At 34.9% G+C, this 19917-nt stretch overlaps 1 protein-coding gene across 4 annotated transcripts in view; it reads right to left on the minus strand.

Moving 5' to 3' along the window:
• Positions 1–7938: 7938 nt before the first annotated feature.
• The window catches only part of LOC116340999, a 28672-nt gene continuing 16693 nt past the window's right edge, over positions 7939–19917 (minus strand). For all 4 annotated transcript variants that reach the window (XM_031767813.1, XM_031767811.1, XM_031767812.1 and 1 more), the window contains exons 4-10: positions 17507–17584; positions 15130–15207; positions 14982–15036; positions 12432–12551; positions 12189–12291; positions 11616–11713; positions 7939–9091 (exon numbers count right to left, since the gene is read on the minus strand). In XM_031767813.1, the coding sequence (XP_031623673.1) occupies positions 8784–9091; positions 11616–11713; positions 12189–12291; positions 12432–12551; positions 14982–15036; positions 15130–15207; positions 17507–17584 (840 nt within the window). In that variant the 3' untranslated portion in view covers positions 7939–8783. The remainder of the gene's footprint in view (positions 9092–11615; positions 11714–12188; positions 12292–12431; positions 12552–14981; positions 15037–15129; positions 15208–17506; positions 17585–19917) is intronic.

The following is a 19917-nucleotide window of genomic DNA, read 5'->3' on the forward strand; positions in this document are numbered from 1 at the left end:
TGGGAGAGTCCATATAATGCGTCGGCAGTAGTGCAAAACTTTGCCGGAGAATATCATATTTAATTTACATAAGACCTGCAGCTAAACCGAGATTCCAATGACTTTTCTTTCAGGTAAACCATGAGAATGAGAAAAAAAAATGTGTATCTTCTTTGACTCTTTAGCAAAAGTGGTTCTACTTCAGCAACTTTAAACGATTTTAGGTAGTGACTTTGCCGACTCTTCTATTTGTTGATAGCTGATAAAAATGAGAAATAGTAGAAATTGTCGTAACTTTTAACTAAATAGAACCGACCGACGAACCAGTTATTTGCATAAAACCCATGCTGAATATAGAGCACTGAATTCGGTATGTTTGGAAGTAACGCGAATAAATCTGCAGCTTGAAATTTGTGAATGATGAAGTGGATCATCATCCCGAAAGAATCATGGGCAGAAGAGAAAAAAAAATCGTTGAATATGATTATTTCATTTGGAAACGGTCAAATACAAAACGATTATTTCGGTTTCACAGTGTTACTTTATTCACGGTGTTAAAAATGTAAAATAGAAAAGTTTTAATTTATAAAATATGTAAAAAAAATGTGCGGCAAAAAAATTCCACTAGAATTGAATTCGTCCTCGTTCATTGAAAATACCGAATGGAATATGTACACAGAACTCGGAAACAAATGAAAAAAGAACCTTTTGAGAAGCTGAAAAGTGTTAAGGAAAAATGAATTGACTTACATAAAATGAAGAAGTTTCAAGTACTCTCGATTATTTCACTGGCTCATTGCAAAAAAGTGACACAAAACAATCATTCGCTACTGGTTTTTCTGTGCATTCTAGTCTGTCTTTCCGTAAGGTTTGAACAGAAAAAATGGAAGTGAAAGCGAACATGCGAACGAACAAACGACTGAGCAAACTGAATGAAAAAAAAAGAGAATTTCTTCACTTAATACATATTTGCGTTTAATTCGAGACGGCGAAAAATTTACGCTCATGCAGCTTAATTTCAGTGCATAAATTTTAATTTGTTACGTCAAAATTGGTATGTGTATGCGTTGAGCTTCTTTTAAAAAATGCGTTTCAAAATGAAAAAAAGTGGTAGGAATGAAAAATGAAGTGAGAACTAGAGAGAGAGAGAGAGAGAGAGAGAGAAAGAAAGGAAAAGTGAAAAAAGCGCAAAAACTGAATGAATTCATTTCTTGCGCTAACAAGTTTGCTGTGGAATTTCCAACTATGTATATGCATGGAAATAAAGGGAATATTACAGTATGGGCAATGAAATGCACAATGCTATTTAGTATCAAAATGTCCAAAGAAAAAGTCAAATGCGCTAAACGTCAAACATCTTACCTCACAAACAAGTTCGAACTCCCATAGTTTCAAACCGATTCTTTATTAATGAAAACAAGCGCATGATGTTCAAATTGATTGTGTTGTTGTGATCACGTGCGGAGCTAATTAAAAGATTTCGTTTATGTTATGGGGTAGCAAACTTCGGTTTATTTTCACGCAATCTAATTTCGAAACTGCCACAAACATTGTACTCACAGCAAAATCTTTTTGGCTACGTGAGAAAAGTTTTTATGAATCGGCCATTCATGTATACATTAAATGTCATGGAATTGAACCGCACCACAAATTGTTCGTTGCCAATAAAAACACATTAATAACACATTTGAAAATTGTGTGCGCTCTCTAAACAAAAAAAACTGGCATTTATTTATTGACAATTCATGTTTGACTCGTTATTTTTTCTTCATCTCTTTAATGCCAATCTGCGCCATTTTCTGTCGATCAAAATGTAAATTCGATGTACAATAGGTTTTTTTTGTATACATAAACGAATATTGATTGAATTGAAAGCAGCAACAGAGTGAAGTGCCAAAAAAGTATTTGCCAAAGTCAATAAAGCTGTCTGCAAAAATGGTAAATTCACTTTATTTACAAAATTTATTAGTCACATTTGACTTACGGTCATATCCGAACTTTTATCTCGTATTTTAAATCGCGTAATTTTCACATTTCGGCAATTTTTTTTATTTTCATTTCATCTCACACCAAATTATTGGTAAATGACAACGGTGGAAAATACATTAACTACAAACGACAATACGAATCAAATGAGATTCGAACAAAAAAAAAAATACGCAAAAGTTAACGTCTTGTCTTCGTTCAAAATGTGTCAAAAATATTTTGCCTTCAATTTTTCCTAATTCAGTCAGATTCATTTTTTTCTTTCGAATACGTTTTATATCTCTTAAGTAGAGTTTTCATTTGACATCAGTACAAGACAGTTGGGGGCGTTCGATTTATAAACACTCAAAACAAGATTAGAATGTATGAATATATCTTTGAATGAAATGGCATTTTCAAACATTGTTGCACAACAACAGCACTTACACTTAAACGGATAATTCCAATTCAATCTGATGCGATTGTGAATCCATTGTTTTTTCTTTTCTTTCTCACCTGATATATATTTGCAGCCTGGAAACAAAATGAAACAGTCTAAATGCATTGATTCGTGACAAAAGACACAAATTATGTAAATGGCATGACAATCCCTATGCTGCTTTGGAGAGAGAGCGAAAAAATCTAACAATGACAAAAAAAGCACATTTTGCGTGATGAGGGAAGAAAAAATAGAACAAAGTGTAAGCAATGACCCAAAAAAGGTAAAAAAAAAATGAGAAAAACGAAAATTTAGTTTGACTGATATATCAGAGGTGTTCTTTTCTTTTGTGTGTGTGTGTAATTCATGAATGTTATGCTTTCAGATCACGTTATTTCCTATTTACCTTCCATTAACATTCAATGAAGAAAACCAGCACCGCCAAATGACACTAATAACGACAACAGAGTAGACGCATTGCCGTGCCACCACCAATTTTATGATGTTGCATCAGAGCAACACCTGGCCGATCAGTTCGCCATACAATCGTCTGTCATGGAACACGATATGAATACCGTTATATATTTATTTTTATTTGTAAATTGTATCAATAATTTCTGGAATGGTTGCCAGTGACTGGGCGCAATGGCTCTCAAATGCGTGAGTTGTGAATATTTAATGATACGGTTGTGTGTTTTATGATGTGATCTCACGCATACAATGCAAACAAGCTCAGGTACGCACAATAATTCAACCTTTGTGTAGAGACCCTCCCCCTTTCCATCTCTCCTACTCACTCACTCGGACGAACCGAAAGGTATGCATTGACATTGTCTGTAAGCATCCCCATGCCACACATTATTAATGAGATAGAAGGGAAACGAAATGCTTCAAATATTTCACAACCTTAACCGCTACACATTATGCACGCTCGATTCGTGTGGAATTATGATTTAAACGCAGATCCATTCGAACAATAAAGATATAAACAGCAAAATGTCGAAATGAAAGTAGTCGAAAAAAAAAAAATTCTCTGTCTTTTGGCGCCATTCCTGTCATTATTTGACCGACCATTTTGTTCATTTTTCTCTCGCATTTTTTTCCTCGCCCAAATACACAAGACTTTTTGTATTTTATGTATGCTTTCAAATCTACCTAAATTATTTATCGATTTCACATTACTCTCTTCCTTTCTCTATGTGTATTTCTTCATCCAATGAAATGAAATATGAAGTAAATGACGTAAGACAGAAAAAAGATCTGTTTTTGATTAAAAAAACACAAACTTGATATCGTACACGGAACAAAAAAGTGCAAAGTTTAAAAAACTGTAAAAAAAATTCGAGATTGAAATATATAGTTCGTATTAATTCGTTCATGAGCTGAAGCAACCAAACAGACAACCATTCCGTATCCGAAACTTAATATCTTGAAGCTCCTTCAGTGTCAGCTGCAAGTTTATGATGAGTAAAATGGAAGCCAAAACGAAATAAAAACTACCTTTGACAAGATGATTAAGCAAACTTTCTCCTCTACTTCGGAGTTATTAAATATCATGGTTTATTATTATTTTTATGTTTATAAAACATCTTTCATGATATTCAGTTTGATTGCTGTCACCATACTATGGCAAACATTGCACCCATGCTACACTGAACCGAGCTGAAACGATTAGTGGTTGGCACGTTGAACGATTATGAATTTTCGAGATGCGAAATTAAAAATGACGTTTGTTCACATTTTTACGGTCAATGGCAATGAATCCAGCATTCTTACCAAATTATTGTCGGCTTATTAGATTTTTTAAATGCTTTGTCAATCATAATAATAAAAATACTCTCACTTACATATCGATCAAAGAGAGGAGATTTTGCACTTTGTGGTTTTTACGATGTCGTTGAGGCAAACGCGCGCCTAAAATATCCCATCAAATTTCTTTGGGCGGTCGTTTCACATAATTTGAGTGTTTTTTTATTCATCCGCTAATGACGAACAGACACAATACACTGAGCCGTCCATTCCTTTTTTTATTTCAATCAAACAGCTTACCTCAGAGAAAAAAAGAAGATATCAAACACACAATGCTGACGCGATGGAGATAATTATGGCTCATATTTTCCGTCTTTTTGCCTTTCTTTATTCTCCTTTTGATGATGTCGTTGTTCTTCCTTTTCTTGTAATAATTAGAAAAAAAGGCACAAGAAAAAAAAACCGAATTGTGGACATAATAGCTATACACTATACAGATTCTTCGTTTTTTGCATTGCCATACGCTGCCATTTCGACTGATTAGGTCAATCGGTGTAAAAGCACGCAACATTTCTTTCGTTCAATCGTTCAGTTGGTACTCTCCATGCACATTTTTCTGTTGCTTTTTATGAGCTTGAAACATCCACTTGGCAAGACAATGTTTTAAAATGCGACCCATTCTTCCGAAGAACAAACACTAAAAAATAACAGAAAGTAAATCCAACAAATTGACTCTTGAGGAGACGATGAAGAAAGTGTAATCAAACCAAACACACTTCAGATCACTTTTTTTCTTGCATGTTTTTTTCTTCGCGTTCGCTATTTTCGCAGCAATTAACGACGTGTCGATGGTAAATCTAATTAGATGATTGAACACTTCGTTCCCTCCCCCTTTTCACACAGCGGACACATATACCAAATTGTAAACGCAGCAACGTGAGTAATTATTAATGCCTGCAAATGAATTTCCATTATGAAAATTGAAAAATAATATGCTTGAAAATGAATGTTCAGCATTTGTTTACAATATTTCCTTTTTTATTACAATTTTTCCTTTCTCTTCAAATTTTGCACAGTTTGTATATTCCTTAAAGCGTATCCATTTCAGTAACTTTTGTATGGCACGTCCGAGCAATGAAAAGCTTTCAAAGTCTCGATTCGCATGAATGAAAAAAACTAGTTATGCTTTTGATAGGATTTTTATTTAAAAAATGCTCGGAATAAATTTATTTTCACTTTTTATTCGATTGATTCATCAATTTATAACAAGGGGGTAGAAGATATGCTTGGCTTCGTTTTCTTTTGAAAATGTAAGCTATAAAGGAATCGAAAATGCAACACAACAATGATGGAGAAATGCAACATTTTAACCATTTTCTCCAAAGACATACTCCAGCTTATTTGTTCTGCTGTACGTTAAAATGCTTTAAACATACACACGCACCTTTGTGTGAGAGAGAGGACAATTTGAATAAAACTTTCTTCAAAGGCATTTCGATGTTGAACGGTATGCAATATTTGCTTGTTGACTATGCATTAAAGAATTTCCATGTTTAATTAAGAATTGAGCAAAGTATTTTTCACTCTCTGTTCCGCTTTGTTCGCAATTGTAAAGTTCCTTTCCGCATCACAAGTACAGCCAAAGTTAAATGTCAATTTAAGTTTTTAATTGAAGTGGCACAAAAATGATTTCATCATTCAACGTATTTATTTATTTGTTTTTATTTGCGCGTCTTGTATTTTTCATTTTTTGCATTGTCTATTCGTTTTTCCCTGGTGTACGTTTACAATTTTTTTTTTGCTATCGTTTGTGATGAACAATAAAATGTTAGCTCCTTTACATTGCATTCAAAAGACATATCGGATATGGTTGTGTTGTCTGTGCCAAAGTATGCATCATGCGCACAATACTATTACGAAAGCATATTTTGTACTTACATTTGGACCGGCGGCCGCCGGCCATAAAACTGAATGTGCTCCGGCTAAAATTTGCTGGCATATCAAATATCTCGGGCGCTTATTAATATGATTCGGCAAGCGAAATAAATGAGAGAAAAAATTGCGTATAATTAAAAAGACGAGAGCTTTGTTTTTCTGTTTGTTTTCATATTTTAATTAGATTTGCATTTCTTTATTTCTTCTTCTTCTTTTTCATTCCATCTTCATTTCTCTTTATCTTATGATTTTACCCATTTTTCCGTTGCTATTATCTCGGTAAATCTTTCTTTTTCTTACATAAATTCTATGCTAATTTTTATACATATAATTTCATTTTCATTTCGTTCACCAAACGAAGGATCTTGTTCTTTTTTTGTTGTTGTAACTTTTTTTTCGCTGACGTGAACAAAACAGACAAGAGCGAAAAATAAAAATTGTCTGAATTTATTAATTATGATTTTTCTTTCTTTCTCCCAGTTATAAATAATAGTCCCGGTGTCTCTCTCTTTTGGTGAGTGTTTGAGTGCGCGTGTGAATGATGTGAATTCAAAATGTGCAGGTTGAGAAGTGTGCGCAAAAAAAAAAACCAAGACGAAAAAGAAAAAAAAAACAAAGTCATTTCTTAGATTAATTGTATCTTCAACAATTTCACCAATTATTACCATAAATGCAATTTTCATTCGTTTATGCGGCTCTCTCAATTTAAATAAGCCCAGTTGAAAAGGTCATTTTAATGAAAACGCTTCAATTAATCAACGGACGAATCACACTCATCTTCTTTTTTGTCTCTTTGAAAATAAAATAAAAACGTTTTCGCTCATTCAACAATTAAAATACATTTAGGAAAATTACATGCGTCTCATTTATCTTTGCAAGTTCTTTTTCATTTAAAAAAAATAGCGTTCGAAATAAAAAGCGATGTTGGAGAATCTTGGTGTATGTGTGTAACTTCACGCGTAATCTTTTGCCACCTCGACAAAAATCATTACGAATCAATTTCCGGGTGTTTCTTAATTCATTTCGATTGTCATTAACCTAGATAAATTTTAATATGTCACATTTAACAGATTTCCATTCACATACAAGAAAGATATTACGCTTGAGTACATATTAGTGCCTAATGGTTTTCACATTGTTTGATAAAATTTACATTTAAAACTAAATAGCTAATTGAAATACGTTAATCACGTATTTTAATGGAGGCCAGCAACTGTGGCGCGTGATCCTGCACCATTTCCTTCTTTTAATTTTTCGTTAATAATATTGAAGCCATATTTGCTCAACCTAAGCAATGTCTTGTTTCGAAAGGGTCACCCGCTTCATTGTGCAAACAGCAATAATAAAATGAAACAGCATCCGATTTAATGTTAGCATATTTCATCAAAAGAATTTCATTAACTGACGTCAAAATGTTGAACATGTTCTATTTTCGGAATATATATATACGCTCTCAAACAAATTGGCATCGCATTTATATCACTTGCTCTTACTCATTCTATGCCATTGTGTCGCTTCTAATGCCATGCCATGTAATATTACTGTTTGTGACCTCGGGTGATGTAATAACATCAACCACGCATACAAATACACTTACAATGTCGGATTGCCCACTTTGCAAGTTAAGCAATCAAAAACTCTCAAAGTAATGTGCATGTGTATGTTCTCATATTTTAAGGAATTTTGTTCGGTACAAGGAAATTATCTTTTCTAAACTTGTGTGAAATATGTTCTCTAGTGCACTCCTTGTACTCCGGGCTATTTTCATCTTTAATTTCCATTAAAATTAAAGCGAGGTCATATCAATATTTGAACATGATTAAAATTGACGTAACACCGACCGTATCACCTATATTTTACTAAATTATTACTTGTGATTTTTTTCAGTGATTTATTTACTATCAATGAACAATGTTTTACATTTTACCTAAAATTTACTCTGTCACAATGATAATGTGGCCATGACATGATGTCATGCAACATGTAAAAGTGTTCACAATTTATATTTTGTCTATTTCAATTTTTTAATTTAATTTTCTCTTGGTTCGTGATTAATGTTTCAAATGGGATTTCCGCTATTTGTTCATTCATATACATATATATTTTTTTTGTGATGTTACATTTTCAATGTTTTCCTCTGTGTACTCTGTGCTGCAATTTTGTGTATCATTGAAACAAACTTTCCTTCATCTATCTCACTTTTTAACGCTCATCCTGTTGACCGCGTTACCTTGATCCAAATTAATTTACACCGGAATTTAATTTACTCTTTAAAGTGACTTTCCGTTTTGCAAAATGAACACACAGAGAAACAAACGAAAAATTGCAAATGTAATTTCATTTGGTGGAAATAATGAAAAGTTAATCCATCTAAATAGAGTGTATTTTAGCTAGAATATACTTTTGTGCCAATCACAGGTTGCATCGACGGTACATGAGAAATTTCATCGTATATTATGTATGTATTAGAAATAGGATGGACTAATCAGAAAGACAACAAAAAAATATCTTATTTATTTACACATATTTCGGCTTCGGAAACATTGTCTTCAACGTTACATTGTTTGTTCACATGTTTCACAGAAAATTAAATAATCGCATCCAAAAAACCACAGATCGTTACCATATGTTTGTGCAGCAAGATAAACCGAAACTATTCACCGATAGCAAAAATCCATTGCCATTGTTATTTCTTGATATCCTAGTGGCGTTCATCTCACGACACGGTGGACGATAGTCGCGTTGCTGTTGACGGCAATCTGATTTGTTCCATTCCAATAACAATATATTGATCAGACGCATTGAAACTGGAACAATCTGGTAAATTTTGGTATTGATGTTTACATGCTATTGTATTCGGTGTTATCGACTTGAGCCATCGAATCACATCGTATGATACACCATAGCCATGTGTTATCCGATTCAACTGCTGCAACACCATTGACAGTGTTACGATGTAAAAAACAATTGACATATCTATGTTGGCATTTGCACAACCGCGTTGTATTGCCTCCGGATGTTCACCTAAACAACAGAAAATCAAAATAAAAACACCCGAAACGAAAACAAATCAAAAACACAAGAAATATCAAAACCAAATTAAAATGGAATTTCCGAAAAAATTGATCAAATTACTAAACATGACCGAAAATTCAAAGGAAATGCTCTTCGAAAAATACGCCAATTCGTCACCCACAATTGAATCTCACACATTTTTCACTCGCTTTTCACATTCTCGATGTTGCGTGCAAGGAAACCATTTCCGTGTGTAATACATTTTTATATGATGGAAACATTCCGAAGAATGCCCACGTGGAGCTTAACAGATTCATTATAGGTAATGCGAAATGCTTTGTACAATTGATTGCGTGGCATTTTTTGCTCTCTCTCTCTCTCTCTCTCCCTCCAACAGCGCTTGAACGTTGATTTCACGCAAACAAGCATAAAATACTGCAATGTATTTATCAAATTGACAAAGTGCTTTGCAACAACGGCCACGACAACAATAACAACACAAAAAAATCCCGTAAATGTTTCGCCTAATGGCTCAATTAACAATTGGAATCAATCAAAAGTGCGTGTTTGAAAACGTAAATATTGTGCGAACGGAATAAATGCTAAGCGAACACTTTCGGACGGTAATTTTCAAACATTGTGCAAGCCATTTCCGCGTGATGAGGTTCTAATTCAACCGCACACACATACTCACACATACACAAAGCTCACTCTATGGCTTCACTTGCTTCCCGTCTATTGTTACTGCTGCTGCAACAAATCGAAATAATAAAAAAATCTGACAAAAGAAATAGGAAGTCATTTGTATTGGATTTATTTCGTATGCCATGAATCCGAAACGTACTGTACGCTGTGCGATGTGATAATGAAACAAAACGATTTTTTGTGTGTCGTACTAGTGAGCTTGTGTGTGTGTGTGTGTTGTGTCAATGTTAATCGATGAGATTCAGTTGTTAGTTGGCATTTGTATACATAAAAAGCGAAAATTGGATGGTGAGCGAAAAAAAATGGGTGCGAATCCATCGGTCATTGCAATAAAATTTTGATACGAATGATGAAGATGAATGTCGATGGTGGAAAAGTGTCATCCGAAATCGAGAGCGCGCACAACGATAATAATGAGACAAACGTATTCAAATGGAGATTGAATTGAGAAATTTCCGCCATGAATAAATTTAGATTTTATATTTCCATGTAATGTCTGAATTCAAAATGGTTCTCTTTTTTTCGTGTGAGTGAACGAGATACGCCAGTTGTTTGTAAAATGCAAAAAAAAAAAAAACAAACAAACAAACAAATGTCCGTGACTGAACGAACGTAGTTTCTATGCACAATGTCGATATAATTCCCCTTTGAGATTATAATCCTTTTGTTTATGTACTGTAAGCAGCAACAACGAAACTCCGATACATGGACCATCATTATTATGAATAATTTATTGTCGCCATTTGTCTCATTTTCGTTGCACAAGCTACAACTTTCGAATAAATTAGCTGTTAGTGTCTTTTTCTTGCGCTGTCTATGTGACTTTGTCGGTGATGTTGTCATTGTGTTTTTTTTATTCGTTTGTGAAATTCTCAACAGTGATATAAAAGAGAGAGAGAAAAAAAATAACAACGGGTCATTTTTCTCACAATCGCATCATACAAATGGACATAACATCCGAATCACATGCTTATCATGCAGATACATAATTACACAATCACCCGAGCTTTTTTTCTCAACATTTATGGAAATGCTGTGTGATGCCCTATCAATGCCCCCCGAATTACCATCACTACTAGCACTGCTGCTGGGTGCTGGCTATTGCTGTCGTTGCCACTACCATTCGCGCTTACACGAGCGAAACAAAAAAAACGCATTGCAGAATAAAACGGAATTAAAGGTGGTGTTGTAATGAATACAAATGCTTGCACAAGCATTGTGATTGTTACTTTATCTCATGTTTGTGCGCGTTACAATTCACGTGCTGAATTGTCGTTCCAATGGTGTGCCGTATTCACATTAGTATTACTGGTGATATGTAGCTATCATTGTTGTTGCTGTTGTTGCAACAGCAACAACAATGATAGTACTAACGTCATCATCACACATTTTGTTATTTTTAATGAACTTTTTGCCATTTTCCGTACGGACGACCGAAAGAACCAAACTGTTCAAAATGAATTCGCTCGAGCGATGTTTCAGTTTCAGGCAAAACAATTTTTTTTCTCTGTCTTTCTCTCTCTCTCTTGTGTATATGCATGCTTCTTCTTCATTTCATTGTCTAACGGCAATCCATTCCTCGCTTCGTTGGCTATTGTTTCATAAACCGTTGGCTATTGTTTTTGCGCATCAATTTTGAGAGAGCGATCTCTTTTTTTTACGTCGATGAGAGAAAGAGAGTGATATAGTATGGAATAGCGTGTGTCAATCAGCTTATTTATTTATCAATGAGCTTTCTCCTGTTTCGGTCATTGTTGTGTTTTTTCGGGTTTATTGGCTCTTGGTGCGTGAATGAATAAACACTAAATTTGAGAAAATTGACACTTACCATTAATAATGTGCACAGTAACGCTGGCTGCTTCGGCTGCTGTTGGAAAGCAGGTGTAATTCCCAGAGTCTGTGACTTTTGCAGCGGATATTTTCAATCTAACAATAGATTTTCCATTCAATCCGCACACGATGACGACGACGATACATAGTAACAAAATTCCAACCGAAAAGAAAAATGAGATAAAAACGGAACCAGAAAAAGGGTTACAGCAACTTGCACAAATAGCAACAACAACAACAACAACAACAACAAAAACTATAATTGATTTTTCCTGTTTTTGTGCTCGAAAAAAAAGGAACTTTCATCAAGAGTTACTGTTGTGTATCGCTTTGATACTTCCTTTAATTCTATCTATTGCAAAGTTTTCATCCGCAAAAACAAAAACAATTGCAATCGATACGAACACGTAAACGGACTTTGAGAAAAAGGAAAATTTTCCCAACAAAATTGAATGAAACAATAATGCAACAGCACAAAAACAGACACACGAAAAAAAGGATATATATTTCAGCGGAAGCGAGATTAAACTGAGACATTGAGGTATTGAGTAGTAAAAATGGTATTTATTACCTTGAGCGCAACGCATCTGTCCATTTTGTGTCGACGGTGATTCGGGGCGAATAGTCCACGTCATTTGATTCAAACTCTGCAGGAACGTCCAACATAGTAGAATCTGGTTGAAAATGTGCAACAACCAAGTGACAAAATGAGAACAAAAAACGAAATTAAAAAAAAAACAATGTCAATTTAATTAGTTTTTCATCAAAATTTATTCTGCTTTTTTTTCCACTAACAAATAAAATGACAACTCACCTCGATACCAGTAAATGGTTCCAAGCTCATGCGGCCCTTGACTCACAATGCATGTCAACACCACTTCACTTCCCATTTTTACGTAAATATCAGTTGGTCCAACGACAACTGCTTTTGCCTCTGTAATAAAAAAAAAATGCACAAACAAACACATATGTATTTAAATGACTAAATCACAACGGAGAGAAAACAGCAACAGCTACTCCAGAGCCATACATTGTATAGCGTTTGTAGTATTTGCGGCATAATTTCATGTAGTTTTACACTCGAATAAACAAGAAAATATGTAATTAGCGTAATTGAATGCAAACTCATCGATTTATGTGAAATGCATTTCACCATTCGCGCTACATGTTTAGCTAGTGTCTTATGAGAAAATGCATGCAAAACGAGGTCAAGTGTTTGCCGCAGAATTAATAGGATTTTGGTTCCATTCGAGAAAGACTGCGAGTCTAATTAGTTAGGATGCATTTTTTCGCCTTCTTTCAGCGTAAAAATAGTAAAAAAAGGAGATTGTATGCAAAATTTGTATTCGCCATTTGCACAGTAACATGCACTTGGAGTCGCAATAGTTGTGCGTTGTATTCTAACGAGCTGTTACTTTCGTCGAAGCATGAACGCAGCAAATTAAATTTAAATATCGCTGTCTCCAGTCATTTTTCGCATGCATATCAGATCGCTTGGTATTTTTCTCGTCTTTTTGCTTCAATGATTTTAACTATTAAACACAGTGCCATGCGATTTTCCTTCACCCCCATTGCACACAAACACTTTCCGGTTTTTTTCATATTGTACGAGACGAACGATTCCATCTCATTTCTCGGTATCACTTGTATACTAAGCTTGCTTGACGTTTTAAACGATATAATGACATAGAAACACACTAATTAATTTGTTACTCTATACAACTAGCTCAATTACATTGTTTATTATTCAAGCTCATTGAGCTTTTTCGCAAATATCGACATAAACTAAGTGTATGTGTAAATTAAACTGGGTATCTATGCTCAAAAATGAATATTTGTACGGAATGTAGTTTCATTAGTAGTTAAACGAGCGAAACAATTTCAAATGAAATGTGATAAAATGAAATATTTGACTTGGAAAACATAAATTATTTTCGTCGACCATTTTTTTCCTCGCAATAATTTTCCATTTTAGAGAAGCGAACATGAAAACGTGAAATGGAACATGTCACCTTCGTGTAGCTAAATGTTGAATGGCTTTAATTAAACGAACCAAACAAAAATAACGAATAAAGTTGCCAATTTTTTTTTCTGATCTGCGTTTTGTATGTCGCCACTTTGAGCTACCTAATTCATTTGTGTTCACTGATCGATATGTATTGTTTGTGTTTTTCGACTGTTTTAGAAGCAATTTCGCTTCAAACAATGAAAATAAATTGTTAAATTGACGGTAAGATCCATTCTCTCTCTCCATGTGTCTCTTTGTACTTTATTTTGAGTGGAATTTTGTATCCAGTTTTTTGTCGTGGAAAAAAACCTAAAGCTTTTTCCTGGTGATACGAATAATAGGATGGGGTAGTGCTTCAAAAACAGGGTCTCGTTTAAATGTCAAATAATCCATTGTTTAACAAACGTTTCTGATTCATCTTCAACTTGCTCCAAATGAATTTGAAAAGTTTTTTTTTTGTTTCAACCCTGAACTCACTTACACATTCAGCTCGAGTGGGATTCGTCGATTTGAACAAATGTAATAGACCATTTACTGATGTATATCTCAAGTTTGATGCACATGTCTTCTTCGCGCGCGGAAGAGAGAAAAAGGATTTGCACAAACATTTGTAAGCATCAGCAAAAGCAAACGAAAGCCATTGATTATTTCAATGGAGATTTCGAAGAAGTGACTTTTTTCTCCATCCGAATGGTTTTGTTGCGTTGGAAAATGGGTTTTTCATATTCGTTTTTCTATAGATCCCAATCGGTGATCAGTCTACAGATTGTTTTTTGTCACTTTTTTTCGTTTTCTCACGAACTTTTGTTTGTTACTCAATGTGTAGGTGGATTGTCAACATAAATGGCTACTGGCATCGCCTCGCGCCCTTTTTTTACTGATTGGCAAGAGAATGAGAGTAAAAAAAAACACATTGCACACAAGATAAGGAAACGAAATTCTATTTTAAATTAATGTTTTCATTGGCATTGTTTGAATTTGGTTAGAAGTTAGTGATTGTGTTCAAGAAAAGTGAGAAAGAACCGAAAGTCAAAGCAAAAGAAACCGCTTTAAAATGGTAACTGTCTGAGCGAAGGACTTTGGATGCGATATATCGTTGGCAATGTGTACGACGAAAAATCGACGAGAATCTTAATCGATTTCTATCTCTTTTTTTGTTCGTTTTATGTGTTAGACTGAATCAATGGCACTATTGTTCTGTAATGGTACGGAAATATGACAAAAAGTGCGATGCTCCATCTTTTGAACTTTATCTGCGATTGAACGAATATGAGAATATGTGTGTTTACTACTGGTGTATCCGCATTTGGATACAACTTTGGCAATAAAACAAAATTACCTCTGAACCTCACTTACCGACAATATTTAAGCGAAATGCCATCGACATTTTTGGTTCCGAATTCACTTGGCACTGAAAATGAAGACAAGTTCAATTTACCGTTTTATACACATCCAAAGTGGATGTACAACATTTTCGATATGTGAGAATCACACAGTTTCATACCTCGTATATGCCACCATCACGTGCCTGTGAAAATTTTATTTGCAGTGTCCAATTTTCCGAATCTTCTGATCGTATCACCTGCGAAAATAAAAGAAAAAGAAAGCGATTGAGTGAAAGAGAGAATGGAATGACATCAAAATAGAAATTGTTCTTTTTGTCTTTGAAAAATGGCATAGGCAGAAAATGAAGATGAGTAGAGTTTACCGTCACATGCTCACACACACAGACACAAAGCACACACTTTTCGAAAATCACTCAGTCGCACATGCATATCCTTCGACAATGTGTGCTCTGTGCTTGCAATTGTGAGTGTTGATGCTTGACCAACAAATAAATTATGTACATTACGTGTTGTGTTCGTTCGTTCCGCATAACAGCGTCCTATTCACACACCGATTGCAATTCCACTTGGTAATATTTGTTGTTCTGACCCATTGAACCAAATCATTGACATGTGGAGAGGGAGAGAGACGAACATAGGCACACATACACACATATCCTCAAAGGTGATATAAATTTTAATTGCTCCGATAGATTATACGTACATCACATTCGGCATGAAGTGTGTGGGTCTTATTCTTTTTGCAATCAAGCTCAGCGGCGGCGGCGACGGCATCATCGTCGTCGATTTTATTCGATTTACCATTTGAAACACCATTCGATTTCTATACTTTGATGCCATAAAGAACATTTGTTTTACTGCATATTGGATTATGTGCGCCGAGGTGAAAAAGAAAATTGGCAATGAATTTGCCACGCTTCTCTGCCTAGTGAATTGATTAATGCCAGAATCAAGAGCACCGGTGTTCGCATATTGTAGAAAGTGCTGTTACTGTCTGGAACAATATTTTTCTTCTTTTTATTTGTATGCGTGTGCATGTGTGCGTGTTTGGTGCGTATGTTTTTCGTTTCAGTGATATTTTGAGCTTGTATTAATCAACATTGCCGTTGGCTTAACAACATTGTAGACATCCATATTCATTGACTTTGGCAGTCCAACTTACATACAATAATCGATTGGAGTGTACGGATTCACAGGAGCTTAACTGTTTGTCGATGCGAGCGCACAAAGTAATGGAATTTTCTCATCATCATTTTTTTGTCGTTCATTTGTAATGTAATACCATTTATGAATGCTGGCGCGATGTCTGGCCGTGCATCTTCATCATAATGCGCTTGAGATGCTTGAGACAAAATCAAATAAAATCATATAATCGTAATATGGCCCCAAAGACACAAAGATAATCATAAAAATGTGAAATTTTTTGGCATCTAGCACCTCTCCTTCCCACAAAAAATAAAATAAAATATATTTTGCACTCTATCTCTAGAATTAATAAGTCTTTTGCTCTTGGTACGGATCGTCACTAATCAAGCACGTTCTCAACATATCCTTTTCATGCGTACCAAATTCATTTTCACGCTCAAAGTGACCACGCATTTCATTCTCGCCGGCACTGTATATGCACTGAAACTGACAATGAATTTTTCTCATTCTCCAGCTTTAGCTCTTACTAAACGAGTGAGTGTTTACAAACGTGTGTAGGTGATGTGAACACTAAGAAGAAGAAAAAAACAACACTTTCCTCTATCTCATGCTGAGTGATGTCAACTCATGTACTATTTGCCATACACAAAAACAGTGGAAATGAATTTGAATTTGTCTCGTCTTTTCGCATCTCAACAGCATGTTGAACTCATGCCTGAACCTTTCACCCGGCAATTTTCACGCCTGTCCAAACTATTTTCTTTTATTTATCTTGTCAACACATCTGTAAATGTCGTAAATGGCATCACAGCGAACAGAGAAAAATCGCACAACATCTCATACATTAAGGTTATATATGTATCGACCAGAAAATTTAGCTAGCAGTGATCGAAAAACGAACAACGAATGTTAAAATACCAAAATCATGGACAAGTATACAAAGCGAAATACCGGAGCATAATAACGCGCGCACGCGACATATTTTATCGCTTGGTTTTATTTATATAGACGCAAATGTATTGGATGTTGAGCATGAAATCATATCAATTTATCGACGCCATCAACAACATCGAAACAGAAAATTGCACTAGCTCAATGTCGTTGCTTCAGTGTTTTCCGTTGTACCGTCATTTCCTTTGCTTCGACGACAACAACCATAAAACGTTTTCAATAAATAAATAGATAGAGCGGAAAGACAATGCTTCTTGCATGCTATATTCGAATCGACACTTTACCATCTACCTCTTCATTCTGCTCTCTCTAAAAGAATAGCTTTTTGGTTGGAAGCCGTTTATGATCTTACCCCAAAAAAAAAACATCGTGTACAATATTTATGTGCGTGCATAATGGATGTTATTGAGCGTGTGTGTGTGTTTGTGTTTTTCTTACCTGAAATCTTTCGTCGGAAGTGTAAGTTAAAACGCCAGCCGTCAAGATGTGTAAATCTCGAGCCCGAATCCAAGAAACCTGGCGGTAAAAATAGATAAAAATAAACAGATTGTTGAATAAAAATAGAAATAGTTAATATTGGGACGAAAAACACATATATTGAAAATAAATTGCTTCAAGTCTATAGATGCAATTGATGTCAAGATGGTCACTGAACGAAATCCCTAAAAAATCTTCGCTCCGAAACACATTGTTATACTTATAATGACACATCCGAACAAAATCAAAGTACATCTTTTTCGTATAAAACGAAATTCTTTTCTCTTCATTCGATTTTTATTTGTGTCCCTGAAGCGTAAAAGAATCTCATTGAATTTAGTTACAGCATGCCAAAAGAAGTGGTCCGAAAAAAGCGTCTTAATTCAATGAACTAAAAACTTCCATTCACTCATGAAATAATGATGACGAAGAATACATATTTTTCAAACTTTTTCTCGGAAATTAAAAATTCTTTGTGATTTGAAATGTATATTTCTCACGGCAAAAAAAATAAATACAGAAAATAGAAAACGACAAGGACATTTTCACTCCTCTTTCAAAAGATCTATCGTTTGTTGAGTAAATGTGCTTATAACACGCAATCAAATGCTTTACGCCGTATCGCAAGTGTGAATAGAGAAGACGAACAAAAAACAGGGGGAAAAATAATAATGTGTTTGGAACAAGATCGACCACATTTGTTCTATACGAATCGTTAGTTAGTTTGCGCAAATTGCGACTAAGGTGAAATAGGTTCCATGTATATGGAGATGTCTTTTCTATTTGACAAACCGAGTTTTTTTTCTCGGCGTTCAAGTCGTTTTTTTTTATAGTTTGTTGACATTCCGAAGAGAAATGCTTGTCGATGCGAAAGTCCGATGTTCGGCAAAGACATACGGTTCATCTTTCTGTCATTAAAAGAGCCCTCCAAGCACATGTAAACACAATCGACGTGAATAAATACAAGCCATAAAATGTTTGTCGATTTTTGTTTCAGCTCAATGCCATCTTTTCATGAAAATCTATTTTACACGGATTCTTTTTTTCACCAACAATTTGCAAAATGATGTTCAAATAATCGAAGTGCGTTATGTATACATTTTTATCTTCTTTCACATCATCGAAAGCGTATTGCGAATTGTGTTTTCGATCCTATTCGAAAAAAAGACACATCGTTGAACGAACAGAATTCAATAATACGTACGGATTGTATGTATTAAATACTCGAGCTGATTACATTTCTGTTTCGAGCGGTTACGATGAACAAAAAAATACATTGCTATTTTGGCATGACACACCATGTAATAGATAAAAAATGCAACAACACAGCAAAAATCCGTACGTAATGTTTCCATTTAATTTTGAATTCAGATTCTCTTTATGCTCTAACACATTTTCGTTCGGTTTTTTATTCCCATTTTTCGAAGCAAATGCGATTACAAAGCATTGCGCCTATTTATCATATTTCCGGAAATAGGAATTGAAATGCAAGGACATGTGACCTGATAGGTGAAAAAAAGAAGTGTCATGTGAAGTTGAGCATGTGAAAGAATAAATAGTACGATACGTAGGCGACTATTTAAGTTTCTTCAATATGTATGTTTTAGTATTGCCCGATGCAAACCATTGTCATATTCGTGAAGTTGGACATTTTTCATGACCATTTGACTTAACAGGACGAATTTTAGTTTTGTGGTATGGCTACGACAGCAGCTTAAACATGACACTCCAAAAAGTGCACTTTTTTGAATATGCACCTAATTTCAAGTACGAAAAATATATTGTATCCAACTGATTTTGGTCTCTGGTGGACAGAGGGGTCCCGAATAATTCGTACACGGAGTATTGTGCATCAATTCGATCTTTTGGGTGGTCAAATAGTCGACTGTTTGATGGGCTTCTTTTTGCCATGTTTTGGGATTATAAGTTTCAGAGTTTTGGTCTCCATCACACAGAAATTATGCTCCATAAGAGACTGTATAAAATGCAAAACTGTAGCACTGCTAGCGCCACTACGGACAACTATGGAGTTCTAGTCTGTTGGTTGCAACTGAGCAAAAGTCTTTTCACTATTTGGCGGCAACTTAGTGTAGATTACATTGAATTCCGTCGTGGCGCTAACAGTGTGACATTTTGGGCATAATTTCGGTACGGTCTCCATATTCCCGTGATGACTTTTGACAATCAAATGGTTGTGTACTATTCAGCATTGAAGGACCTTTCATCCTCTAAAGGCATGGTAGCAACATGACACATAACACTGTAAAATAATGAGGTCCGATTTTCCCTATCACTTCACAAACGAACAACTTTTGTTCGATTGTGTTCATGTTTGAAGACTCAGAGAGTCAACCAAGTTTTTGTTTCAGGTC

This window comes from Contarinia nasturtii, unplaced genomic scaffold (assembly GCF_009176525.2).
Source record: "Contarinia nasturtii isolate CC-2019 unplaced genomic scaffold, AAFC_CNas_1.1 Cnas_scaffold_695, whole genome shotgun sequence".
Classification (NCBI taxonomy): domain Eukaryota; kingdom Metazoa; phylum Arthropoda; class Insecta; order Diptera; family Cecidomyiidae; genus Contarinia; species Contarinia nasturtii.